The sequence below is a fragment of the Solea senegalensis genome, linkage group LG17 (assembly GCF_019176455.1).
Source record: "Solea senegalensis isolate Sse05_10M linkage group LG17, IFAPA_SoseM_1, whole genome shotgun sequence".
Classification (NCBI taxonomy): domain Eukaryota; kingdom Metazoa; phylum Chordata; class Actinopteri; order Pleuronectiformes; family Soleidae; genus Solea; species Solea senegalensis.
In genome coordinates this window covers 3,043,932-3,071,312 of record NC_058037.1, presented here as the reverse complement: position 1 = coordinate 3,071,312, position 27,381 = coordinate 3,043,932, and the positions used below count along the sequence as shown (strand labels likewise).

At 40.0% G+C, this 27,381-nt stretch overlaps 4 protein-coding genes and 1 long non-coding RNA gene across 5 annotated transcripts; 1 reads left to right on the top strand and 4 right to left on the bottom strand.

Annotated features, from left to right (window-relative positions):
• Positions 1-3,012: 3,012 nt before the first annotated feature.
• On the bottom strand, positions 3,013-4,575 carry LOC122784396 (trace amine-associated receptor 4-like). The gene has a single exon (XM_044049649.1). The coding sequence runs from the start codon at positions 4,546-4,548 to the stop codon at positions 3,517-3,519; it is 1,032 nt and encodes a 343-aa protein (XP_043905584.1). The 5' UTR covers positions 4,549-4,575; the 3' UTR covers positions 3,013-3,516.
• Positions 4,576-5,074: 499 nt separating this feature from the next.
• On the top strand, positions 5,075-6,826 carry LOC122784215. Its single transcript, XR_006362152.1, has 2 exons — positions 5,075-5,344; positions 6,253-6,826. It is a non-coding gene; the product is annotated as an uncharacterized LOC122784215 (long non-coding RNA).
• A 5,069-nt stretch (positions 6,827-11,895) lies between these two features.
• On the bottom strand, positions 11,896-13,388 carry LOC122784329 (trace amine-associated receptor 4-like). The gene has a single exon (XM_044049556.1). It carries the CDS (start codon positions 13,266-13,268, stop codon positions 12,294-12,296), a length of 975 nt encoding a protein of 324 aa, XP_043905491.1. The 5' UTR covers positions 13,269-13,388; the 3' UTR covers positions 11,896-12,293.
• Positions 13,389-17,741: 4,353 nt separating this feature from the next.
• On the bottom strand, positions 17,742-19,321 carry LOC122784414 (trace amine-associated receptor 4-like). The gene has a single exon (XM_044049679.1). The coding sequence runs from the start codon at positions 19,142-19,144 to the stop codon at positions 18,173-18,175; it is 972 nt and encodes a 323-aa protein (XP_043905614.1). The 5' UTR covers positions 19,145-19,321; the 3' UTR covers positions 17,742-18,172.
• A 5,785-nt stretch (positions 19,322-25,106) lies between these two features.
• On the bottom strand, positions 25,107-26,404 carry LOC122784305 (trace amine-associated receptor 1-like). The gene has a single exon (XM_044049511.1). The coding sequence runs from the start codon at positions 26,276-26,278 to the stop codon at positions 25,307-25,309; it is 972 nt and encodes a 323-aa protein (XP_043905446.1). The 5' UTR covers positions 26,279-26,404; the 3' UTR covers positions 25,107-25,306.
• Positions 26,405-27,381: the final 977 nt, after the last annotated feature.

Here is a 27,381-nt window from a genome sequence, read left to right as displayed (position 1 = left end):
CCCTAATCTCTGCTGGTGAGCAGAATGTGAGAATAGAAATACTGTTCACGCTCATTAGCATATTCATTTCAACAAAGGTGTGTTAAAATATGTCATCATGCTGAGTAACCACCTCTACCGACAGTGCCAGTCAAGTTCTGGACACACCCTCTCATTTAATGTTTGTTTCCTCATTTTTCACAGTGTCAAAAGTGGAAATGTGGCAGAGGCCGACTGTTTAGACAGTGCACCTTGAATATTTGTTTAAGTGGAACAGTCTTGAAAACATCTTGTTTTGTGACACATCTCAGATGAAACAAGCTTTTTGACATGTCATAAGCTTTTTAAACTGCTGTGTTATTTGTATACAAGATGAATCGTCTTTTTTCAAGAAATAGACTTAAATTATTGGAGACAACAAATCTGCTTTATTGAAAAAGGCATGGACAACATGCCCAACTCACAATGCACAGTACAGTGTGGCCATTTTTCTTACGCTGCCTAATACGAGTCAGGAAAAAAGAAAAAGTATTTAAATATATTTATTAAATGTCTTATTTCAAGAATATCTTGTATTCATTTTTTTTTTGCTTATTTTTGGAGTGGTCTTTTTTCCAGTGCAGCAGACCATCTTGGTAAAATGTGAAAACAGTGCTTGAAGTCTACTGCAAAAGATTCCAAGACCCAAACATCCAGTCAGGGGACACCCCAGAGAATTCTACAACTGGCTGGTGGATTTATACCATAAATTGATTAATCCAGCAGAAATGCCTCTTGAGGAGATAGGGGAGATCCTCATTTTGGAGGATTTTCTGCTCTATGTGTCTCCAGAGGTGCGAGTGTGGGTCAAGGAGCACAACCCACAAAGAGGGCACCAAGCAGCAGGGCTTGTGGACTCCTTTCTAGCTGCTGAAGGACTTCCGCTTCCAAGGTTCCAACAGACCGGTGGTAAACGCTAAGTCTGTTGGGTATGGGAGTAAAGCTGGTCCTAGAAATTGCGAGCAAAGTCGGGGTCCAAGCACCAGACATTATTCTCTGCCTCACAACCCAACACAACACTTAGCAATGCACGGGCCTACAGACCCACATCCATTAGCCCCCAAGGGTAGAGACAACCTACTGTGTCATTACTGTGTTAAACAAGGACACCAAGTTAGGGAATGCCCTGTCAAGGAAGCTAAAATCACTGGGATGTGTGTTGTCCCTAGACCTTTGAATGAACATGGATGTACTGCTTACGTGCAGGTTATCAATGTGACTGTTAATGGAATGCCAGCCAGAGCTCTTCTGGACACTGGCAGCACCGAGACTCTTGTGCACCCCCACCCGGTGGATGAGCTAGAAACGCTGACTGGAGGACGCCACAGGGTGTGTTGTGTGAATGGTGATGACCGTGAGTGTCCTCTAGTAGAGACGTGTACAAGAGCAGACCTATAGGATCAAAGCTGGCATAATCAAGGGGTTGAGCCATCCACTGGTTTTGGACCAGGGTCTTCTAAAACTGCTGATACTTGTGTGTCTGCTTAACTTGTGAGTATGGAAGAGAGAGTGTTGTTTTACCACTTGCACCTGGTGATAATTACCCCTGCACCTTTAAAAGCTTCACTCCCCCCTTGTCAGTGCGTCACAGATGAGTATTCATCGAAGACCAAGTTATCGATTCAAGCGTTTGTATCTCGTAGTTTCACCATTCATGGTAGTATCGCAGCAAGGCTGTCGTTTTATTTTTTAGTTTTCGCAGCTTGGCTGTAGACTTCTTTTCTGTGTTTTTGAGTTGTTTTTTTTAGCCTGTTTTGCTCCCTCCCTGAGTGTTGTTTTGACCTCTGGTCAACTTTTCATTTTTGCTTATCCAAGCAAATAAACCTTTTTGAAACCTGCTTCTGTTCTCCTGCAATTGAGTCCAATATTTTGACTTCCACCGTGACACATTTCTGCTTATTGTGCGCGTAGTCTGTTGATTAAAACCTAAAAATTCCTTGGTCAGTGTTTCAAGATGGGTCAGGTGGGTTGTGACATAGCCGCTGACCCCTGGTGCCCAATTTACGTGGGCCACTCTCCACCCTGGTGATGTGATGCGGTTGGGGTGCTGTGCCGGGGACTAAGGGACATGTGTATGTCTGTGGCCCCGGGAAGCGGCAAGGTCCGGACGTGGGGGTTCGCTGGAAACCACCGTCACCCAGAGCCTTAAAAAGCCGACCTAGAGTCGGTCGCGGCGCACCACCGGCGGAGGAAATTTCATTTTCACAACTTATGTGTGACACTTTTGTATGATGAAGTAGGCATCAATTCATGAAAAAAATGTTATTTGTTAAAAGACTACACTTCTTTTTTTTTTCTTAAACTAAAACTGGACTTAAACCTTTTTGAGTTTTTGTCGACTAAAACTGGACTAAAACTATCACATATAGAAATGAATAAAATGTGACTAAAACTAATAAGCATTTTAGTCCAAAAGACTAAAACTAAGATTAAATCTAGAATGGCTGCCAAAAACAACACTGGGTACAGAAAGGAGAAACGGTTTGGTACTGTTAAAGTTATGCCTAGAATCGATCAGGAAGCCATTCCATGCTGAAACAACTGCACTGGCTCCCGGCTAAGTTCTGGATCATCTTGAAGCTTCTCCTCCTCTATGTGAACTGTCCCTGCCGACCTCGGTCTCCTCTCCTTCCCCGCACCTGGAGGCAAAGCTTTGGCAACAGGGCTTTCAGTGTCACTGCTCCAACCCTCTGGAACTCACTCCCTCTGGCTATTGCCAGGCACCAACCCTGGAGACTTTGAAATCACTGTTGAAGCGACACTTATTCCTGCACGTTTTTGCCACTTGATTGTTTGTGATCTGTCGTTTTCTGTTTTCAACTGTATAGCGACCTTGGGTTTCGTGAAAGGCGCTTTATAAATCTAAGTTATTATTATTTTATTGTTATCAAATACACGTTTTATTTTGCTGTATGAGTCACACAGACTTGCTTGTGTTGAATGGTAACTTTGTGGTTTGTGTGTGTAAGAGATTGAGAAACAGAGATCTTTTCTTTGCAAGTGATTAATATCTTTAATCTCAAAGCAAGCTTTCATATGAGTGTTTGAACATAGCTAAGTAGTTTTACAGCTTTTGTTTTTTTTCAGACCAAGGCAACATTTTACAAGGACACACACACACACACATCTAATCATCGTTAGAATAAATGTTGTTGACAAAGTCATGATTACAAAGCAAAGTGCAAGATTGATGTATCACAGAACAGCATTGAAACTGCCTGACACATATCCTGAAACACATTCTACACTAAATACACTAAATCATGTTTTTTGATTATTATGTGGCATCATTAATTAAAGTCATTTAATGTGAATAATCAGGCAACATTGTATTTTCACCTGTGAAGTACTCGTAAAAGACAGAAGCTTAAATTAGTATGCCTGTATGAATGACATAGTAGAATGGAAATAACAAGTAAATAAGATACACATGATGTTCATAGAGGCATTGACCCATTAAAATGTTTCATGGGTCAAGTAGATCGAGTATGTTATAGATCAAAAGAGCTTACAATTAGAGACATCTTTAAATATTTTCCCAGTCATGATCATCCTGAAAGCTGATCGAAACCAGCTGTAAAAGAAAGCATAAATAAAAGCATTGAACATTGAATTTGACCATCCAAGCCACTTAAAAAATTGCATGACATGAAAAGGTATTGTATAATTGCTCAAAGGATTAAAGCACAAACACAGAAGGAAAGGCGTCCAACTCAGGAGAAAACTCCCCACCACAATAGACAGAGTTTTAGTCGCCTTTTTCTCCATTTTACTGGCAGCTGCAGCAGAGTTTGCCATGCTCAGGATGCTGCGTGCTTGTCTCTGTGCCACCATGAAAATCTTTAGGTAGAGTGCAAACATCACAATAGCCGGGAATAAAAATGAGATTAAAAGTCCGACAACTATTGTACCTTGTGCTTTATTTTGAAATGAAGCACACCTCTTGTTTTTTTGTCCTTTATCTGGGGCCTGGAATGTGATAATAATTCCATTCAGAGTGGCAATAGTCCAGGACAGCATGATCATGATCCCAACAACACGGACATTTATTTTAATTCTGTATATCAAAGGATGACACACTGCGTAATATCTGTCAACAGAAATGAAGCACATGTTCCAAATGGAAGAATTGCACAGCAACATATCTAAGCTGCTCCGTACCCTACAAAGTAGATCATACAGACGCCAGTATGAGCTGACAAAGAGGATGACAGTGAAAGGCAAGATGAAAAGTCCAACTAGCAGGTCAGCCACTGCCAGAGAGAGCATCAGGAAGTTTGTAGGAGTGTGGAGCTGTTTGAAGTAAGCAATAGAGATGATTACAAGTAGGTTTCCAAACGTTATGAGAACTGACAACAAGCCAGAAAAAATACAAAATAGATATGAAATAGTCACCGCAGTTATATCGGGCACATTTGCTGATTCATTAAAAAGTAACTGCTCTGCAACAACATCTGAAGAATCCATGCTTAAATTATCATTGATATTATTGATTACCTGCTTAACATCAAGACATACACAGAGAATCATACACAGCAGTATAAAGAGAACTATGTTTCACACCATGCTTATAATCCTGGTTTGTGCATCTGTAGTGAAAGGTTGTCCGTATTCTCTGCTGGTGAGCAGAATGTCAGGATAGAAATATTGTTCAAGCGCTTTAGGGGTGTTAAAAATATATCAATATGCTGAGTAACCACACCTCTACCTACAGTGCCAGTCAAGTTCTGGACACACCTCTAATGTAATGTTTCTTTCTTATATTCCATTACTTACTACATTGTAGATTAATCATCAATATGTCAAAAGCACACATATTGTTAAAAGCGCTGTGTGAAGTCAAAGGAATATAGATATATTTATGAATATAATTTATTAATAAATCAATCAATCAATAATACATTAGTTAATCATACTAATCCAGCCTTTCTCAAACTGTGGGGCCGGCATTGAGACTTTCCAGGTGGGGGCGCAAGTTCTGTTTTTTTTTGTTTTTTTCTAACTAAACTTTAGCAGGTGGAACTTTTAGGCTTTGCGGTAACCCGGACTCATTTTAGTGACGTACCCCACTGTAACAAATTGCTGTAATTTCTACAATACAATTTTACAGTAACTTCTTGTTCTGCAATGCATCATGGGTCCAAAATAATTACAGTAGCTGACAGCATTTTCCCACAGTAACATATTGCAAAATGCAAGTTGTATTCTGACTGTAGATGATTACAGTTTAATACTGTTGATATCGGATTGCATTAAATTGAAAGAGGAGCTCTTGCACAGGTGATGTCGGAAGCAGACGCTGTGTTCTAACACTCATCCATAAAACGTAAGTTGAACGTATATATCCTACAGAATTAAAATGTGATTCAACTTGTGGACCGTGTAAGTTATCAGCCTGGTTTGCATGTTCTCAAAGAAAGTTAGCGAGAGAGTTTTCAGAGAACATTCCAGACAAGCTAATGTTAACTAATTCAGCTAAAGCTAGCTAGCGTAACATACATTAGTTCCAACTAATGTTACAATACAATAGTTAGAATAATGTCCTAATGCAGTGGTTCTCAACCGGTGGTGGGCGCGGACACTCTCCCGGGAGGGGCGCGAGTAGGCTCCTGATGAATTAGAAAATAGACGCTCATCCTCGGGCAGAGAGCGGCGGTCGGTCACTTGTGTTTTTCGAGGGGCGAAAAAAGTCGGAAAAACGGAAAAAATTCAATATCCAACATCCCATGGTTTTAGTCCATAAGAACCAGAGGAACATAATACCGTTGATTGCATCCAAAAATGTGAAATAATTACCGAGATATGGCCCGTTGAAATTGCCACTGATGTATCCGAAAATAGGCGCTCATCCTCGGGCAGAGAGCGGCGATCGGCCCGGTCCTTAGAACCAGAGTCACCAAAAAATCGGAAAAACGGAAAAAAATTCGAAATCTAACAGCACAGGGCCCTTGGCAGGGACCAGAGGAATAGAATAGTGTTTTTTATTCAAAAAGGTGGACAATTGGGGAAAATAGAGGTTTACCGGGATATTGCACAACATAGGCAAGAATGCATGTTAAATCGAAATTATTATTAACATCCTAATTTAAGTTTTTTGATGTTTTGTAGTTTTTCATATTGGATGGGCAAATGATTATATTTCTTGAACAACCTGATATTCTGCTCTTTTTTGTGGAGCAGCTGTGAGTGCAGTTTTTTCATGAAGTTTCTTTTCATGTGATTCTGTGATTTCAGATGTTTCATTGGACTCAACCCCACCAGTTGCACCAAGATGGCAAAGCTGGTCAGCCAAAGAAGTGGGAAGGTGCATGAGAAAAAGAACAGCTCAGTCAATCCTCATGTCTCCTCTCTCCTCAGGCGATTAATGGACTTTGAATGGCTTTAAGCGTAAGTCATATGCAAAAGATGAGGATTCTTGTCTTCCCCACTATATGAGTGGACATTGTTCTTAAAGGGAAATTTTCAACCATATCTCCATCTATCGGAGTTAGGGATATAGTGTGAATAACGGATTTAGCCGCCGCAGCTGCAAAATCTGTTCTTCCGGCACCAGCACTGTCATAACACCCAGTAAAAAGGTTAAAAAGTGAGATTTAAAGGTGCCAGTAGGCAGATTTTGTTAGTTTTGGACAAAGCCGTTTCCAGTCTGTGCTTAATTACGCTAACCAGCTTCTGTCTGAAGTCTTATATTTAACATTATATCATTTTATTCATTGTTATTTATTTATGGGGATTCAAATTGAGTTCTGAAGGATGTTCAGAATGTTGTAAAACTGCTGAGTTTTAATAAAAGTTTTGTTTTGTTGCAGCTCTGACTCTGGTTTTATTGAACAGGTGAAGAAAATCCAATGCAATGTTGATGAATTTTGGAGTAACAGCAAGCCTGGTCTCATTCAATATGCATATTGCAAAGCTGCTAATGTGAAAAATAAAAATGAACTGTAAAAACATTCAACAACATATTGTATTGTGAAGTATTAACAGCTATTTACTGGCAACTTTAGTTGCCAGGTAACCTCTGTAATTTGAATAGAATACAAGATAATGTTGTAAACTAGATTACAATTAATAGTTGTTTTTCCAAAAAAACAAGAAGAAATTGCTGTAATCTATATACAACAAAAACCTGTAAAAGTTATCCAATAATTTACTGTAATCCTTTTTACAGTAATTAACAGAAATTTTACAATACTTTACTGGCAACTTTTTTGCCAGGTATTTACTGTAAATTCTACAGTCAATTTGTTACACTGAACAAATTCTACACTGGTTTGGATAATGGAGAAGTTTCTGACAGGGGCAAAAAGACTGTAATGTTTTGGAAAGTAACAGCAAGCCAACGTCAGCCAAAGTGAACGATGATTCACCAAAACCCAAGACAAATGGACATGTATTTATTAATAAAAAAAAAAAACGTTGTTATTGCACATTTCATATTTTTATTTGAAAATTGCTTTCTCAGTCATTCCTCAATATTGAGGTTATTTTTATTGCTAAAGCAAAATGTTATTTGCACTGCAAATTGTTGAAAGCAACGTGAAACATTTGTTCTAATATTGATGTTTCTTTCAATAAATGTTAAACTTGACACATTGTTACAATTTTGTAAGAGTCGGGGGGGGCCGTCCGGGAAATTTCTTCCTCCAAAGGGGGGCCCACCAGAAAAAGTTTGAGAACCACTACACTAATCCAAGAATCCAGTGCGATTGTACATTAACATTTAAATAACTGAATTAACTCTTGTGTAACGAAGGGAACTTCATTATTGGTGATTGTGCACTATTTGGGTTTTGGGTTATTGCATTATTAGTATCTTGTTGAACATTGAACATAAATAATGGCACTTGACACTTTAATATTAATTGGCAATTTATTGCAGGTTTGCACAGAACATTTGCACATTTTCTATAAAACATTTTAATATTTGGTATTTATTGAATGTTTGAATTGATTGGAAAAAACCTTTCTCGTATTATGATTGTTTGTCTTGGGACAGGTGCTGTGGTGGCCAATCAGCTCCTCCTGGAAAGAAAGGAGAATTAAGACAGGAAATAACAATGTGTATATTAAAGGCAATAAATGACTGAAGTCAGTAGGTTCTGTTGGTAAATTGTGTTAATATGTGTTAGGAGTGCTATAGTAAACAGATGTTAAAGTTTGGCAAGACACTCACCTTTTTCCCTTGTTCCAGCATGGTGTTCAGGTAAAAGAGTCCTAAGGCGAGCAGGAACTTATTTATGGTTCCGGGGCAGACCAAGTAGAGAGATAGGAGAGGGGAACTTGTGGAAGATGGATAGGATTATTGTAATCCTAATGGGGATGTGGATTTTGTTTTTAATAAAATAATAATAATAAAAAGATAATTAAAACTGTATAAAAACATGTTAAAAATATTAGGTTAAAAATAAATTGTTTGTTGGTAGTAATGATATTGATGGGTAACCTGCAAATGGTAGTACCAGAGCTGACAATCAGGGACACAGTATAAAAGGTGCCATTTTACATCTGTCTGTGTTTCTGGTCAGTGCTGAGATCTTTGTGTGGGTGTTGTGCTGGTGATGATTTGTTTGGAATAAAATGTCAATGTTGATCCCTCTCACCATCGGCAGTCATCATTGCCACTGTACTATCTAGCTGCATTTAATGGTCTTTCTCACAAGTGGTGTCAGAGAGCTGGGCCCCACACTGCAGTGACATGATGACAAGACATGGAAAGAAAAATGGACAAGCGGGACCAGGTCCAGGGACATAGGACAAAGGTGATGAGAAGCTGGAGGAACTTGCAGGTCTGGTTAAAACTCTTATTCAATCAAGCAGTTAGAGATCAACACATGGAAATAGAGTCCTCTCGTCAAGAGCAGAGATGGAAACAAATGCATTTTCAGTTGTCGCTATTACAACAGCAAGTGCACATAATGAGACAACGACCAGCCAGCGCCTGACACTCTCAAGGACAGCCTTGATGATGTTAATGATGGTGATGATGATTACAATGATCCAGATAAGATGACCGGTCAGATGAGTTTTGGTTTTAGATCACAGAGGGAACCCATAGCCCATAGGAAACCCAATGTCGTTGGCCTAAAGATGGATTGGCTGTGAGTCTGATTCCCCTGTTAATAATCAAAGCACGGAGTCCTTATGTTTCAATGGACATCAAAGACTCAGGAGAGTCAACAGTGAAAGACATATCAGACTATTATCCTGGAACAGTTCTTGAAAATGGTCAATCCAGAGCTGCGTCAAAGAGCATGACCCCAAGACGGCAGAGGAAGCGGCTCGCCTGGCAGAGGTCTTCACATCAGCCTGGAAAAGGGAGCCGAAACACCACCTTCAGCTGGGAAAACCACCATACCCAAGTAAGTCCACTGGGGGTGAACAGGGGTCTGGTCAATTTCAGGTGAAGTGGTTTTCTAGCAATAGGCAGCTCAATCCCCAACCCCCTACCTATGCCCAAAATCCTCCCTTGGCCCACCAAACAGGATGTTAGGTGTTATCAATGTAATTTTTTTTTTTGTCAATTATCTTTTTATTTATTTTTAACATTTTAGTAACATAACAAACACCCAAGGACATAAGGGAAGAAACAGACAAACACACTGACAAAAAAACAAACCAAAAACCAAAAAACAAATAAGATCAAATAATTCAAGGGGTCTTTGCTGATTCCAGTTGAGTAGGATGCATTTCTTGAGTCTAAACTCGCAATGGTCCCAGCACAAGCCCCCCCAAATACCCAAATGCCCAGGAACAAAAGAGCTGCTGAATGTCCTCCGTTGTCTGTTCTGTCATGTTTGATGTTCTCACACCAGTACAACGTCATGCTACGCAGCCATCAGGCATAGCCCCCACTCCGCCTACCAAGTAAAGGTACTGTTCTTAATCAAAACACATGCCTGACCTAACCCTACCATGATAGAAACACAGCGTTTGTCCCAAGTGCCGTATCCCTTTTTCATACTATGAACATGTGAGGACCCAAGGATTTTAATGCTGAGACTATAACCAGATGGTGTGGGTTGAGTGGGGATCATTGAAAGTGGTAATTGATTTTTGGCAAGGTCATCATTTTTATAGTGGCAACTCTTTCCATGGGCAAACCGTTCCACCATACCACCGTACAGTATAGTTTAGTTGTGTTAAGTCTGACAGCTTTGAAAGAGAGGTATTTGATGTTACCTGACTTGAGGAGTGGATAATGGTAGTTCAACACCAGAATTGGCGGGTAATATAATTGATTTACAATTAATTAAGCAATCTGAAATCACTGAAAATTTAATAGTTTTGGAATGAGGTTTGTGAGTTTTGGAGTAAATAAAGCAATAAAGGCTTATCTTGTGATGCAGGTTTGCTGTTTTTTGTATTGAATAGTTTTGTTTTGCTGGACTGCAGGTGGCTTGATTAAAGTGACAAACAGTGAAGGAAAGAATTGACAACCTTGTCTTGTGGCCCTCTGGAGAGTGAAGCTTGGAGAAGTTTGATAATTTGTCCTAACAGAGGCACTGGGAGAGCTATATAGAGCTTTGATCCTGGAAATGAAGGTGTCTTTGAATCCAAATTTATACAGTGTATCAAATGCTTTTTCTGCATCATCAGATCATTTTAAGATTTATAGAATGGATGGATGATATTCTTTGTTCACTTTTAGCTTATTCCAGTATTTCGTCTCTCTTCTTTTTAAATTAGAGAGATTAAAGATCTTATTTTGCCTCCCATTACTGCTTATGCCGTCTGCCAGAGAATACATGGAGATGTTCCCGGCAAATCAATGATTTCCAGAAATGCTGTCCACTCCCTTTCCATGCATTTGTAAACATTTCGATTAATTAGCAATGATATATTACATCTCCATCTCCATCTATCACATTTTGAAATTTTGTGAAATACTGTCACAAATATTGTCATTGGAATATCAAGATATAACTTTGATCTCATATCGCACACCCCTACTGAACAACTGTTTTTTCCTCACACAGTCAAACATTTTTTCTCTGCATTTCCATAAATTTTATTTTCAAAAGGAGTTTTATTGTGAGGTAACTGGTAACTATATATATATATATATATATATATATATATATATATATATATATATATATATATATATATATATATATATATATATATATATATATATATATATATATACATACATACATACATACATACATACATACATACATACATACATACATACATACATACTCAATAAAATGTCAGGACTCTTCAGTGTGAGGCCTGAAGATGCAGTGATCCCAGTATAAAAACATTTTTTTTTTACCTTCAATATAAGTATGAATTCATATAGCTTTTGTTGGAAACATTTAGGCAAAGGAAAGTACACAACATAACATTTGTCTGGAACTTTTTATTTATTTTTATTCATAAATGTTACACACCGGCTCAGTTCTGAATGACACTGCTCCCCCTGGCTGTGGGATATTAAGGAAGCAGGAGGGTTAAGGAAAATTGTAAATATTAATAGTTCAATAATATGCCTTTTATAGTGAAGACCATTAGGATCTGACAGGGTTTGACATTATTGCTGAGAGTTAAGTTCCAAAATGCTGTATACTACATTTTTAAAAGTAGTAACTATATCATTAACATTTAAGCATTTAGCAGACACTTTTATTCAACATGTCTTACAAAAGAGGAATATGCTACATAGTGTTAGTCTTGGAAATAACTCCACTAGATATGAACAGTGGACTGACAGATGGTTAGAGTGCTGAGGTGGATCCAAGTGCAGAAGGAGATAGAGAGGGGAGGGGGGAGGGTAAGTTCTAGGACAGACGATGCTTTTGGAAGAGCTGGGTTTTCAAGAGCAAAGAACAATTAGCTCTATTATTGATGATGATAATAATAATAATAATAATAATAATAATAATAATAATATCACTTTTGTGTTCAATAATTAATTTTTAATCATTGCTTGAGTCATTACAACTAATTACATTGATAACAACATGTCTTCCTGTATGAAGTTTGAAGTTTGAGTGTGTGTACAATGACAATATCAGCATTCACAGTTAAATAGATAAATATTATAATAGAGGCATTGACACATTAGATTGTTGAAGACATGAGGCATCATGTTACATGAAATGTATGTGTCAATAAGTTTTCTATACACTGTCGCAAACAGACAGTTTTTTTGTAGCACAGAAAAAATGTCTCCAAAAATATGACGATAATACAAAGATGTAAGACAAAATATATTCATCCTTAGTGCCAGACCTGATTACTCACATGCCAGTGAATCGTATAATGAATCAAAAGAGTTTAGAATTAGAAAAATCATCTTTAAATATTTTCCCTGTAATGATCATCTTAAAAGCTGATCGAAACCAGCTATAAAAGAAAGCATAAACAAATGGATTCAACATTGAATTTGACCATCCAAGCCATTTTAATGACTGAATTACATGGACTGGTATTGGGTAATTGGTTAAACGATGAAAGGCGATGCACACAAAGAAAGGTGTCCAACTCAGGAGAAAAATCCCCATCACAATAGACAAAGTTTTAGTCGCCTTTTTCTCCATTTTACTGACAGTTGTACCAGATTTTGCCATGCTTTGGATGCTGCGTGCCTGTTTCTGTGCCACAGTCAAAATCTTTAGGTAGATTGAAGACATTATGATAGCTGGGAGGCCAAATGCAAAAAAACCTCCCAGAACCATTGTACTCTGTGCTTTACGTTGAAATAAAACACACTTCTTGTTGTTGTTTTGTCCTTTGCTCAGGGACTGCAATGTTTGAATAACTGTATTTAGAGTGGCAATACTCCAGGACACCAGAATCATGATCCCAACAACACGGCCATTTATTTTATTTCTGTATCTCAGAGGCTGACACACTGCATAATATCTGTCAACAGAAATGCAGCACAAGTTCCAAATTGAAGAATTGGACAGTATCATATCAAAGCTGCTCCGTATTCTACAAAGTATGTAATGAAGACGCCAATAGGAGCTCATAATAATAATGATGCTAAAAGGCACAACTAAAAGTCCAACTAGCAGGTCAGCCACAGCCAGAGAGAGCATCAGGAAGTTAGTAGGAGTGTGGAGCTGTTTGAAGTAAACAATGGAGATTATTACAAGTAGGTTTCCACACATTATGAGAACTGATAAAGAGCCACCAAAAATACATAGTAGATATGAAATAGTCACTGCAGTTACGTCAGGTACATTTGCTGATTCATTAAAAAGAAGCTGGTCTTCAACAACATGCGAGGAATCCATGCTTAAATGATCACTAATACTAAAATAACCTGCCTAACATTAAGAAAAAACAACATATAAACGGTAAAAGGTCTCTGTATGTTTCACCTCACTCTCTTAATCCTAGTTTGTTCATCTGCAGTAAAAGATGTCCTGAATCTCTCTGCTGGTGAGGTCAGTATTAGAAATACTGTTCAAACTCATTAGCATATTCAATTCACGAAAGGTGTGTTTAAAGAAGGTCATTGTGCTGGGTCAACTACCTGAATCAACCTACCTGTGTATGTACTTGTATTGTAATAAAGGATTTAGTTAATCATCAGCTAAATTAAGCATCCGTATTAGTTACCATCAGTTAAAACAGTGGTTTCCAACCCTTTTTCTTTGAAGCCCCTGTTGTAAGACGAACAAGGCCCCCAACCCAAACCCCAGTCCATGAACACTCGCCAGATCAATAAAGACAATAATTAAATGTTTATATGCAAAAAAAACAGCAATTGTAGGTTTTTTGTTCCTATTTTTACAGTGTAAATATATATAAAACTGCCCTGTGCTTCCAACCAAGGAAACCTTTGAAATGTTGCCTTACTTTCTATTTTGTGGCTTTTGCATTTGTTCTTGTTGTGGCTTGTGCACTGGTGTTGTGGCTTTAGCATTTTGAAAATGTACAAAGACACAGGATGTCAGAAAGTTGTGTGCTTACTGAACCCAGAGCAGCTGTGACGACCAGGAAGAAGGGTTGCGGGAGTTGCTGCCTTGGTTGGGCCGCTCTGTCTGGTCATTGGACTGGTGGTGGTACTCAGAGGTCATTCTGGCCTCTGCCCCCAGTGCCTGGTAGAATGCTCTCCACGCTTGGGATTAGAATTGAGGACCCCAGTCTGAGACAATATTGAATTGAATTTAATGACTTTTTTCCTCCCCCAGGGGGGGAAACACACATACACAACAGCTCAGTTAAGAAATGAGAATAGAATAAAAATAAAAATACAATACAATACAATAGTAAGAAAATTACAAAAAATAAAAAGTAAAAAAGATAAAAATTATACTCTAATATAGAGTAGTATCAGGGGTAAGTAGGAAAGTGAGTGGACATTTACGAGGAGTTAAATATCTGAACAGCAGTGGGGATGAAGGACTTTCGGTAGCGCTCTGTCCTACACTGAGGGTGCCGCTGAAGGAACTGCCAAGCCCCTCCACAGTCAAGTGCAGTGGGTGGAGTGTGTTCTCCATGATGGAGGACAGTCTGGATAACGTCCTTCTTTGTCCCACCTCCTCCACCGATTCCAGCGAGCGGCCCTCCTGCGGACAGAGCCGGCCCTCCTGACCAGCCTGTTCAGTTTCTTTCTGTCCCGGTCCGTGCTGCCCGCTCCCCAGCAAACCACAGCATAGTGGATGGCAGAGGCCACCACAGAGTCATAAAAAGTCCAGAGTAGAGGTCTGCACACTCCGAAGGACCTCAGTCTCCTCAGGAGGTGGAGGCGACTTTGACCCTTTTTGTAGAGGGCGTCGATGTGAGTGGTCCAGTTAAGTTTATTATTGAGGTGAACACCCATGTACTTAAAGTTATCTACCAGCTCAATGTCCGAGCCCTGAGTGCTCACCGGTGGGTGTGGTGGGGTCTTTTTCCGGAAGTCGATCACCATCTCCCTCGTCTTTCCGGTGTTCAAGCACAAGAAGTTGCTCTCACACCAGTCCACGAAGTCCTTGATGACCGACCTGTACTCCAGCTCGTCCCCCTCAGACACGCAGCCAACAATGGCTGAGTCATCGGAGAACTTCTGGAGGTGACAGCTGCTGGAGTTGTAGGTGTAGTCTGAGGTGTAGAGGGAGAAGAGGAATGGTGAGAGCACCGTCCCCTGAGGAGCCCCGATGTTGCAGATGGCCACCTCAGACCTGCAGTCCTGCAGCCTCACATACTGCGGCCTGTTGGTGAGGTAGTCGGTGGTCCATGCAGCCAGCTGCGTCCCCACTCCTACGTCCTCCATCTTCCTCCGCAGCAGCGGAGGGGTGGGGGGGTGGAGTGAGGTGTTTTGGAGGTGGGGACGGTTGGTGGATGGTGGCTGTAGCCGCTGGAGAGCAGGCGTGTGTGGAGTGGGGGCAGAGGTGGAGAGGGAAGGGGGGCCCTGATCGAATCGGTTGAAGTATTGATTCAGTTCAGTGGCCCATCGCTGGTCCTTCCCTGCTGTGACTCTGGCTCCACTCTGTCCATATCCTGAGAGATGCCGTGGAGCCTGAACAAATGGTGAATGAGGAGATGCAGCTTTGGAAAAGTGGTCAACGATGGTAGAAATGGTGTTATTACCTTTAGAGATAGGCAGTCAATGACAAAGTCCACAGCGATATGGGACCAGGGACATGAAGGTACTAGCATGGGACGTAGAAGACCAGAGGGAGGTTGGTGGCTCTCCTTGCAATAGGCACAGACGGACCAGGCATACAAAGGCTGGAGTGTTGGCTGCTATAGAGGGCCACTTAAAAGTGACGTCGGATCAGGAGGCGTGGAGATGGATGGGGAATTATGAGAGGTTTTTAGGCAGTTTGAGTGACAGTGGAGACTCCAACTAAGGATGGATCTGGCAGACTAATCAAAATGTAGATTGTGGAGCTTCATCCAGTTGATGCCGTGAACCAAAGGAAAGGAAAGGAATCAGTAGAGGAGATGACTAAAAAGTGAATGATTTCTTGATGATTATCGGATACTAATGGAGTGAGGGGGATAATTTGGTTAATGATGCATGCTAATAATCTGCTGTTGCAAGCGTCAACTGTTTGGGGTTAGGTAAAGGGATGAGCGGAATATTAGCCTTAGTGCATACAGGGGAGTCAATAAAATTATCATCAGCACCAGAGTCCACTAAAGCCGTTAAAGGAATAGTGTTCTGTTGCCAGAGAATCGAGGCGTTAATCAACATACGAGAGGTCGTTTTGGAGGTGGAGGAAACCTCTGGAACCGGGGATCCTCCATTGAGTGTCAGTTCAGGAACAGGAAGCCAGGAAGTGTCCAGAGAGGCAAATCAAAAACTGATCTATGACCCTGGTGAATTGCCATTCATTTGGCCGCGGCTACTTTCCCTTGCACAGGATGGTCAAAAACTTTTCTTACTTCTTCTGAAAACATTTGGTATGTATTACAAATGGGTGAGCCCCTTTCCCACAAAGCAGCGGCCCACCTCGCTGCATCCCCTGACAATAAACTTATTATGTAAGCTATGTGGTTTTGGTCTAAGCTATACAAAGGTGGTTGGATCTGAAAAACAAATGAACACTGTAGGATAAACCACCGACAAGCCCCCATGTCCCCAGCATACTGTTTTGCTTTAGGAAGCTGTAGAGGAGGAGCAGAGGAAACGTGACGTGATCTGGTTGAAGTGGGTGGTTAATTGGGCTACGTTCCGGTGAAGGGTTTACAATGTCCTTTAAACTCTGGTCGTGGTGTCCCTTGTACAGTGAGGGCTTGACAAAGGGAGTCTGTACCTGCTGGGTCTATTGTGGCCAGATTGTTCTGTTAGGGCGAGGTGGTACTGTAAGGGAGAGGTCTGTAACAATCTGGTGACAAGTGGCTGGAGAACCTGGAAATAAGTAGAAGCTTGATGAGGGGATTGGGAACAAGTGTCCTCCCCCTGCATGCTGGGATGAATGCAGGGGAAAAAGGAGGAAACTAAGAGAGGAGGCGGAGCATGTCATCAAAAGGTGGCATACATTTCCGAGTTTTAATATAATATAAAATCTATATATAATTTATATAGCTTTTTTTGTAAACATTTATGCAAATTAAAGTACTCTATTCAAAATAACATTTATCTGGAACTAATAATGAAATTGTAAATAATAATGGTTCAATACATGTGTTAATGCACTATTATAGTGAATACCATTAGGATCTACTTATTTGAAGCTCACTCACATTAATCAACATTATTTCAGTCTCATCAAAAACAATTTAAATCCAAACTCAAATGAGACACTGATTTAATTCAAAGCTACTCCATTTTACTGAATCAACATGTTTTAAATGGCTTGATTTTTTCCAGTGATAGTTTTAGTCCAAATAGTGGTTCACAGGCTGTTTATGCAATATAATTTTGTGATGACTGAAGACTTCTATATTATAGAAGTCTTCAGTCATCACAAAATTATATTGCATATGTATTGTTCTGTGTAGCAGTGTAGCTCACAATGGCATCTGTGATGAGAAGTAGCACATACAGAGAGGTGTGGTTGCACTGACATATGTGGCAATTCTTAACATAATATACTGCTGATATATTTATGATATTAAATTGTATAAAACATTCATACATTTCTTATTTAAAAGTGTTTATGAGAGCAAACAAAATGTGAAATAATATACTTTTACTTTAGATAAGGAAACATTGAGGGTAAAATATATTGTATCACCAGTCGATACATTTTTTTAAACATCTCTAGTTCATAAATAATAATATGAATATTTCCTAATTGCATGAGAGACTAAATGGCCAGGGCAGTGTTTTCAACAAAAGTAATAATAATATACACATCACTTTTATGTTCAGTAATTAATTTTTAATTCATTCTGAAGTATTGATTAGGTTAAGGCCTTCCTGAAAAACAGTCATGACAACTAATTACATTGACAGCAACAACATTTAAAGATGCCTTTCTGCATGAAGTTTGAAATTGTGTGTGTGTGTGTGGTGTGTGTGGTGTGTGTGTAAAATGACAAGTAGCATACACAGTAAAACAAGTATTATTATAGAGGGATGGAAACATTAGATTCATCATGTTACATGAAATGTACTTGTCAAGTTTTCTATACATTGTGTTGCAAAAACAGTTATTGCACAGTATAGACAAAAAATATGACCTGAATAGATGTAGACATAATATATTCATCCATAGTGTCAGACCTGATTGCTCACGTCAGTGAATCAAATAATGAATCAAAAGAGATTAGAATTAGAAAAATCATCTTTAAATATTTTCCCTGTAATGATCATCTTAAAAGCTGATCGAAACCAGCTGTAAAAGAAAGCATAAATAAATGGATTTAACATTGAATTTGACCATCCAAGCCACTTTAATGACTGAATTACATGGACTGGTATTGGGTAATTGCTTAAACGATGAAAGGTGATGCACACAACGAAAGGTGTCCAACTCAGGAGAAAAATCCCCATCACAATAGACAAAGTTTTAGTCGCCTTTTTCTCCATTTTACTGACAGTTTCACCAGATTTTGCCATGCTCAGGATGCTGCGTGCCTGTTTCCGTGCCACCATGAAAATCTTTAGGTAGATTGTAGACATAATGACAGCTGGGATGCCAAATGCAAATAAACCTCCCAGAACCATTGTACTCTGTGTTTTCGGTTGAAATAAAACACACTTCTTGCTGTTTGGTGCTTTACTCAAGGCCTGCAATGTTTGAATAGCTGTATTTAGAGTGGCAATAGTCCAGGACACAAGAATCATGATCCCAACAACACGGCCATTTATTTTAGTTCTGTATCTCAGAGGCTGACACACTGCGAAATATCTGTCAACAGAAATGCAGCACAAGTTCCAAATGGAAGAATTGCACAGTATCATATCAAAGCTGCTCCGTATTCTACAAAGTATGTATTGAAGACGGAAATATGAGCTTACAACAATAATGATGCTAAAAGGCACAACTAAAATTCCAACTAGCAGGTCAGCCACAGCCAGAGAGAGCATCAGGAAGTTAGTAGGAGTGTGGAGCTGTTTGAAATAAACAATGGAGATTATTACAAGTAGGTTTCCACACATTATGAGAACTGACAAAGAGCCACCAAAAATACATAATAGATACGAAATAGTCACTGCAGTTATGTCAGGCACATTTGCTGATTCATTAAAAAGAAGCTGGTCTCTAACAACATGCGAGGAATCCATGCTTAAATGATCACTAATACTTAAATAACCTGCCTAACATTAAGACAATCCAACATATAAGCAGTATAAGGTCACTGTATGTTTCACCTTGTTCTCTTAATCCTGGTTTGTGCATCTGTTGTGAAAGGTGACCCTAATCTCTCTGCTGGTGAGCAGGTCAGGATTAGAAATAATGTTCAAGATCATTAGCATATTCAGGTGTGTTTAAAGTATATCAATAAGCTGACTCACCACAACCCTACCCATGTGTCCAGTCTACTTGTGAATGTTCTTGTATTTTATGTCCACAAATAATTAGGGTTATTATATATATATATATATTATATAATTATTATATTAAAATTATGTCACTTCACATCTGCAATTAGCATCATCTAATATCTCCACTGGTGACCAGGTCAGTATTAGAAATACTGTTCAAGTTCATTAGCATATTCAATTCACAAAAGGTGTGTTTAAAGAAGTTCATTGTGCTGGGTCAACTACCTGAATCAACCAACTTGTGAATATAGTTGTATTGTAATGAAGGTTTTAGTTAATCATCAGATAAATTAAGCATCAGGATTGTGCACCTTCACTTAAAACAGTGTTTCCCAACCTTTTTTCGTTGAAGCCCCTGTTGCAAGACAAACAAGGCCCCCAACCCAAACCCCTGTCCATGAACACACATGGCCTAAGACACAAACTATCAGCCTACAATGCCCTCCTGAGCTCGCTTCCAAAAAGGGTCAACACTCACACACAGGACAACACAGATGAACTCCTGCACTCAAATAAAAGCAGAATGTGTCCCATCAGTGACCCTAACGACCCTCTGTCACACCTTGATTCAGGTGAAACTGGAGTGGAAACGGCATTGTTAAACATAATGACTCTCTCGACCAGCGGTCTCATACTTGTGGCCCGTAGGCTACATGCAGCCCCTCCAATGTATTTCTTGTGGCCTACCACTTTATTTTTTAATTAATTTATTTATTTTTTGTCTTTTACCTGCTGCCTCTCTGTGTGCACAGCAAATGATCTGCACATTGGATTTGGCAGAGATTTTACACCAGATTCCTTTCTGATTGATCTGGGCTTGGGACCAGCACAAGGAGTAGATTAGATATGGTGCCCCTGTGGCTGGGGTAAATTTAGTGTCCAATTTTCAATGAGCAAGCTACCCAATCCCCATTGGTATTCCAGCCCTTGACTTGATGGGGACTTGAACCGGCAACCCTTCATTCAGAAGCCAAACTCACATTCTGCTTAGTTATGGGCTGCCCTCGGCCCACCACTCTATCAAGTTAAAACATTTTTTTCTGGTGAGACACAAACATTTTTGTCTCTTAGGGCTGGAAGAGACTGGTTTGATGAGAGAAACATGGAATGTGGGTTGTACCTTGAGGGAGGAAGGCAACTTGAACCTTATGGCGGAAGGGTTGATGACCTTGTCGACCTCAAATGGACCAATGTACCTGGGAGCCAGTTTGTGGGATTCCACCAGGAGGGGTATGTCCCGGGAGGATAGGTAGACCCTTTGCCCTGGAGTGTTTGTGGGGGCAGGAGTGCAGTGACAGTCAGTGCAAAACAGGACTGCGCGAGCCTCCCTCCAGATTCGACGACAGCAACAAAGGTCTCTCTGAACAGAAGGGATGGCCAACTCCTCCTTCTGTAATGGGAACAAAGGGCATTGAAAACCACAAGATACCTCCAGGTCTTAGTTGGCCCGCTCTGGCTGGCCATTGACTGGGGGTGGTACTCAGAGGTTAGGCTGGCCTCTGCCCCCAGTGCCTGGCAGAATGCTCCCCACGCTTGGGACGAGAATTGTGGACCTCAGTCTGAGACAGTATCCTGAGGGATGCCGTGGAGCGTGAACAAATGGTGAACAAGGAGATCTGCGGTCTCCAGAGCTTTGGGGAGTTTGGGGAGAGCAACAAATTGATCAGATCAGGAGGTGCGGAGATGGATGGGGAATTATGAGTGGTTTTTAGGTAGTTTGAGTGACAGTGGACACTCCAACTAAGGATGGAGTTGGCAGACCAATCAAAATCTTCCAAAGAGAACCAAAGGGAATTGGGAGAGGAGATAATTAAAAAGTGAATGATTTCTTGAATCATCCTCCATTCAGCAATGAGCCGGATCTTGTGGCCCTGACGAACAGGAAGCCAGGAAGTGTCCAGACAGGCCACATTAGATTCAGAGACTGACCTTGAGTTGAAGCTGACACTCTGTAGGGGTTAGCCGAGTACGTCCCAGCAGCATGGCCTCAACAGGGGCTGGTGAGGAAGATGAGTGAGTGGGGGAGGTGGATGGGTTGGGCAGGGACTTAGGTGGTGGCCACAGACAAGGGGCTTGCAAGGGGTTAGACCTTTCTGTAACACACTGGTGGAGAGAAAAATGAACGCGTCACGGTTTGGTGATTCATCCCGAGCCACTAACTCATCTTTAACTTTATCAGATAGTCCATGCGTAAACGTGCCTTGAAGGGCAACATCATCCCACCCACTTTCTGCCACTAGAATATGAAATTGTATAGCATATTCAAAAACTGATCTATGAACCTGGTGAATTTTTTATTTGGCTGAGGCTACTTTCCCTTACACGGGATGGTCAAAACCTTTCTTAGCTCTTCTGAAAACAATTGATATGAATTGCAAAATGGGTGAGCCCCTTTCCCACAATGCAGCGGCCCATCTTGCTGCATCCTCTGACAATAAAATTATGAAAGCTATGCGGGTTTTGTCTAAGCTATATGAAGATGATTGGGTGCAGGAAGCTGCGGCTTCTGAAGCTGTAAAGGAGGAGCAGAGGGAACGGGAAGTTGGATGGAGGGGTCCTTGGCGGTCGATGAGGATGATGGGACAAGACGTGATGTGATCTGGTTGAAGTGGGTGGTTGATTGGGCTATGTCCTGATGAAGGGTTTGCATAGCATCCACAATGTCATTTAAACTCTGGTCGTGGTGTCCAATGAGCAGTGAGGGCTTGACAAAGGGAGTCTGTACCTGCCGGGTCCATTGTGGCCAAATTGTTCTGTTAGGGCGAGGTGGTACTGGACCCAAGAGCAGGCAGGTGAAAGCAATAGGCAGTTTAACAGTTTCTTGAAGAATGGAAGAATTAACGGCTGAGATGGTCAATACAAAACTGAAGGTGAAGGCGGAACCAGACAGCAGAGAAGGTAGGCGTCAGTGGCAACATGCACACGGGAATAAGTTCTGAGCACAGGAGTTAACAAATAGCAGAATGTAAACAAATAACTAGCACTAGAGAACTGAGATCTTCGAGAGAGCCATAATGTTTACCACAGAGAGGTCTATAACAATCTGGCAAAGAGAGGCTGGAGAACCAGGAAAGAAGTACATGCTTGATTGGGAGCAGGTGTCCTCCCACCGCAGGTAACCTGATTGCATGCTCAGATGAGTGCGGGGGAAAAAAGGAGGAAACTTGGGCTGAGATGAGGGCGGAGTGTGACAAGATGGATGATGTCATTAAAAGATGGCAGAATTGTATGAGTTCACTGTTCAAAACAACACAGGGAACACCTAATCAATACAATGTAACTCCAAGTCAATCATACTTCTGGGATATCAACCTGTCCAGTTAGGTAGCAACACTTGTTGTGAATCAATTTCACTTTCTGTCATGCAAATGTAACTGACATCAAGCAGAAATGAGAGCCAATTAGCAAGACAACCCCTATAAAATTATGGTTCTACGGGTGGTGGCCACAGACCATTTCCCTGTCCTCATCCTTTCTGGCTGATTTTTGGTCACTTTTGCATTTTGCCAGTGCCTGCAACCCAAAGAAGTTGCTCAGGTAGTGCAGCTGGTCCAGGATGACACATCAATGTGTGCTGGGGCAAGAAGGTTTGTTGTGTCTCCCAGCACAGTGTCAAGAGCATGGAGGAGATACTGGGAGACAGGCCAGTACACCATGTGGAGGGGACCGAAGGAGGACATTAACCCAGCAACAGGATCGCTATCTGCTCCTTGTGCAAGGAGGAACAGGAGGAGCACTGCCAGAGCCCTAGAAAATGACCTCCAGCAGGCCATGAGTATGTTTCTGTCAGAAACAGTCTCGATGAGGGTGGTATGAGGGCCTGAAGTCCACAAGAGGGACAACCCAACACTGTGCAGCCCGATTGGCATTTGCCAGAGAATACCAGGATTGGCAGATTCACCATTAGCACCCTGTGCTCTTCACGGATGAGAGCAGGTTTACACTGAGCACATGCTGCTACCTACAACATCCTCCAGCATGACCGGTTTGTGATGTTCTGGGGAGGCATATCCTTGGAGGGCCGCACAGACCTCCGTGTGCTAGCCAAAAGTACTCTGACTGCCATTAGGTACTGGGATGAGAGCAGTTCTTGCATGACAAAGGCATTGATGCTATAGACTGGCCTGTCCGTTCACCAGACCTGAATCCAGCACCTCTGGGACATCATGTCTCATTCCATCCACATTGCACCACAGATTGTCCAGCAGTTGACTGATGCCCTGATCCAGGTCTGGGAGGAGATCCCTCACGAGAACATCTGTCTCATCAGGAGCATGCACAGACATTATAGGGAGTGCATACAGGCACGTGGAGGCCACACACACTACTGAGCGTAATTTTGAATTTTCTTGAGGAATTTTCAAAGAAGTTGGATCAGCCTGTGATGTGATTTTCCATTTTTTATTTTGATTATTATTCTGAATCCAGGTCTCCATGGGTTAATGATTTGAATTTCCATCGATCATTCTTATTTTCAACTGGAATATTTCATTTATGAAGATCTTGGATGTGTTGTTCCCTTTTTTTTTTTGAGCAGTGGATAATATAAAAGCTATGTATAATTTATATAGCTTTTGTTGGAAACTTTTATGCAAATGAGAGTACTCTACTCAAAGTATCATTCTGGAACTCTTTATTTATGTTAATTCATAAATGTTACACATACTTAAGGAAAATTGTAAATATTAGTAGTTCAATGCATGTGTTAATATGTTTTTATAATAAAGATCATTGGGATCTTACAGGGTTTGACATGTGACAAATGATATCCTGAGAGTTAAGTGAAGTGGCAACGACCTCAGTACCCCAGACCTGCTTAAAGGCCCCAGGGTTACCATGTGGTGGTAGGGGTACAGTGATTTTCACCAATAGAAGTGCAACATACACTGAAATAACAGGGGCCTTCGGATGGCACCTTAATTATTTGGAATTCATACCCCATCTTGTAGAAGGACCCAGAAAAGACTGCCTTTACTTATCTGAAGCTCACTCACACATTAATCACAACCTTCCAAGGTCAACATTATTTCAGTCTCATAAAGTTATCAAAAACAAATTAAATCCAACCTCAAATGAGACACTGATTGAATTCAAAGCTACTGCATTTTACTGAATCGAAATATTTTAAATGTCTTGAAAATAATGTTAAGTGTGGTTTTTCCATTGATAATGGAAAAAACACACATACTGCTTCATTATGCCGGATTTTTTTTTTTTTGATGACTGAAGAGTTCCATATGTGGCAATCCTTAACATAATACACTGCTGACATATTTATAATATTAAAAATTATAAAACAATCATACATTTCTTATTTGAAACTGGTAACGAGGGCAAGCTTAATGTGCACTTATATACTTTTACTTTAGATAAGGAAACATTGGTGGTAAAATATACTGTATAAACTAAAATTTATATAATACAAGCATTATTTAATACATAAATAATATTATGATTATTCATTATTGCATGAGAAACTAAATGACCAATGCACTGTTTTAAAAAAACAGCAATAATAATAATAATAATAATGATAATAATAATATTACTTTTAGATTCAGTATTTTTATTTTGAAGCATTGCTAAACTCAGGACCTGAACTAATTACATTGATAGCAACAACTTTTAAAGATGTCTTCCTGTATGAAGTTTGAAATTGTGTGTGTGTGTGTGTGTGAAATGACAATAGCAGCATACACAGTTAAATAAGTAACAGGCATCATGTTACAAATGTACTTGTGAAGAAGTTTTCTATATATTGTGTCGCAAAAACAGACAGTTATTGTACAGCACAGACAAAATGTGTCCAAAATATATGACATGAATACAAAGATGTAAGACATAATATATTCATCCTTAATGCCAGACCTGATTACTCACGTCAGTGAATCAAATAATGAATCAAAAGAGTTTAGAATTAGAAAGATCATCTTTAAATATTTTCCCTGTAATGATCATCTTAAAAGCTGATCGAAACCAGCTGTAAAAGAAAGCATATACAAACGGATTTAACATTGAATTTGACCATCCAAGCCACTTTAATGACTGAATTACATGGACTGGTATTGGGTAATTGCTTAAACGATGAAAGGTGATGCACGTAAAGAAAGGTGTCCAACTCATCAGAAAAATCCCCATCACAATTGACAGAGTTTTAGTCGCCTTTTTCTCCATTTTACTGACAGTTTCACCAGATTTTGCCATGCTCAGGATGCTGCGTGCCTGTTTCCGTGCCACCATCAAAATCTTTAGGTAGATTGTAGACATTATAACAGCTGGGATGCCAAATGCAAATAAAACTCCCACAACCATTGTACTCTGTGTTTTACGTTGAAATAAAACACACTTCTTGCTGTTTGGTGCTTTGCTCAAGGCCTGCAATGTCTGAATGGCTGTATTTAGAGTGGCAATAGTCCAGGACACCAGAATCATGATCCCAACAACACGGCCATTTATTTTATTTCTGTATCTCAGAGGCTGACACACTGCGTAATATCTGTCAACAGAAATGCAGCACAAGTTCCAAATGGAAGAATTGCACAGTATCATATCAAAGCTGCTCCGTATTCTACAAAGTATGTATTGAAGACGGAAATATGAGCTTACAACAATAATGATGCTGAAAGGCACAACTAAAATACCAACTAGCAGGTCAGCCACAGCCAGAGAGAGCATCAAGAAGTTAGTAGGAGTGTGGAGCTGTTTGAAATAAACAATAGAGATTATTACAAGTAGGTTTCCAAACATTATGAGAACTGACAAAGAGCCACCAAAAATACATAATAGATATGAAATAGTCACTGCAGTTACGTCAGGCACATTTGTTGATTCATTAAAAAGAAGCTGATCTTCAACAACATCAGAAGAATCCATGTTAAATAATCAGTAATATTTAAACAACATGCCTAACATTAAAGCAAACCAACATATAAGCAGTATAAGGTCACTGTATGTTTCACCTCACTCTCTTAATCCTGGTTTGTGCATCTGTTGTGAAAGGTGTCCCTAATCTCTCTGCTGGTGAGCAGGCCAGGATTAGAAATAATGTTCAAGCTCATTAGCATATTAAGTTCACGAAAGGTGTGTTTAAAGAATATTATAATACATTCAAACATTGCATAATTACAAATGCTTATGTGCATTTTTCAGTTTTCAGGAGTTTTTGGTTTTAGTTCCTATTTTCACAGTGAATATTTATACATACAAACACACATACATATACATGTTTATATATATATATATATATATATATATATATATATATATATATAGTAGTTAAAATTGATAAAACACAGATGAACTACTATGACAATAAAACATCTGCACGTAATACGGCGATATATTGTCAATAGCTATATGGAGCTGTACTGTGTTTTTTCATTTTCAGATCATTATACTATTGTTTTCCATACTTTAGTCAACTAGCCAAAGGTTTGATTGTATGCAGACTCATTTTTTGCATGTAGTCTTGTTCTAACTTAACACATTCCACACTATTCCTGTACTATAGAGTGAGTGCAGTAAGCAATGCACTGTATTGTTATCATTTATTTATTCAAGCCTCCAGAATATAAAGGGAAATTGCTCAGTATAGTGGTGTTATTACGGGCTTGCGTGTTGGCACAGTATCTATGCGTGGATTGTAGTAGGCCAGTCTGGACCAACAAGTCCAGGGCCAGATTTTTGTCAAAGCCCACCCCTGAGTGTGACTAGGTGTTTTAATTTGTTCAGTTTTCTTTGCTTGATAGCGTAATGTGCATGTTCCTGCGTGAGATCCACAGCCTTTTGGTAAGTTGTGCTAGAGCAACATCTTGTGCAGAGGCAGACACTGCTACTGTGCTCACATCAGTCAAAGGTCCGTCATTTTGGTTTTACATTGTGCTGTTTGACATTCATTGATCGAAATCACTCAATTGACATCGTGTTATTTGGACTGCATTGACTCAAGTTGCTCAATCCATATTGTGCCATTTTAT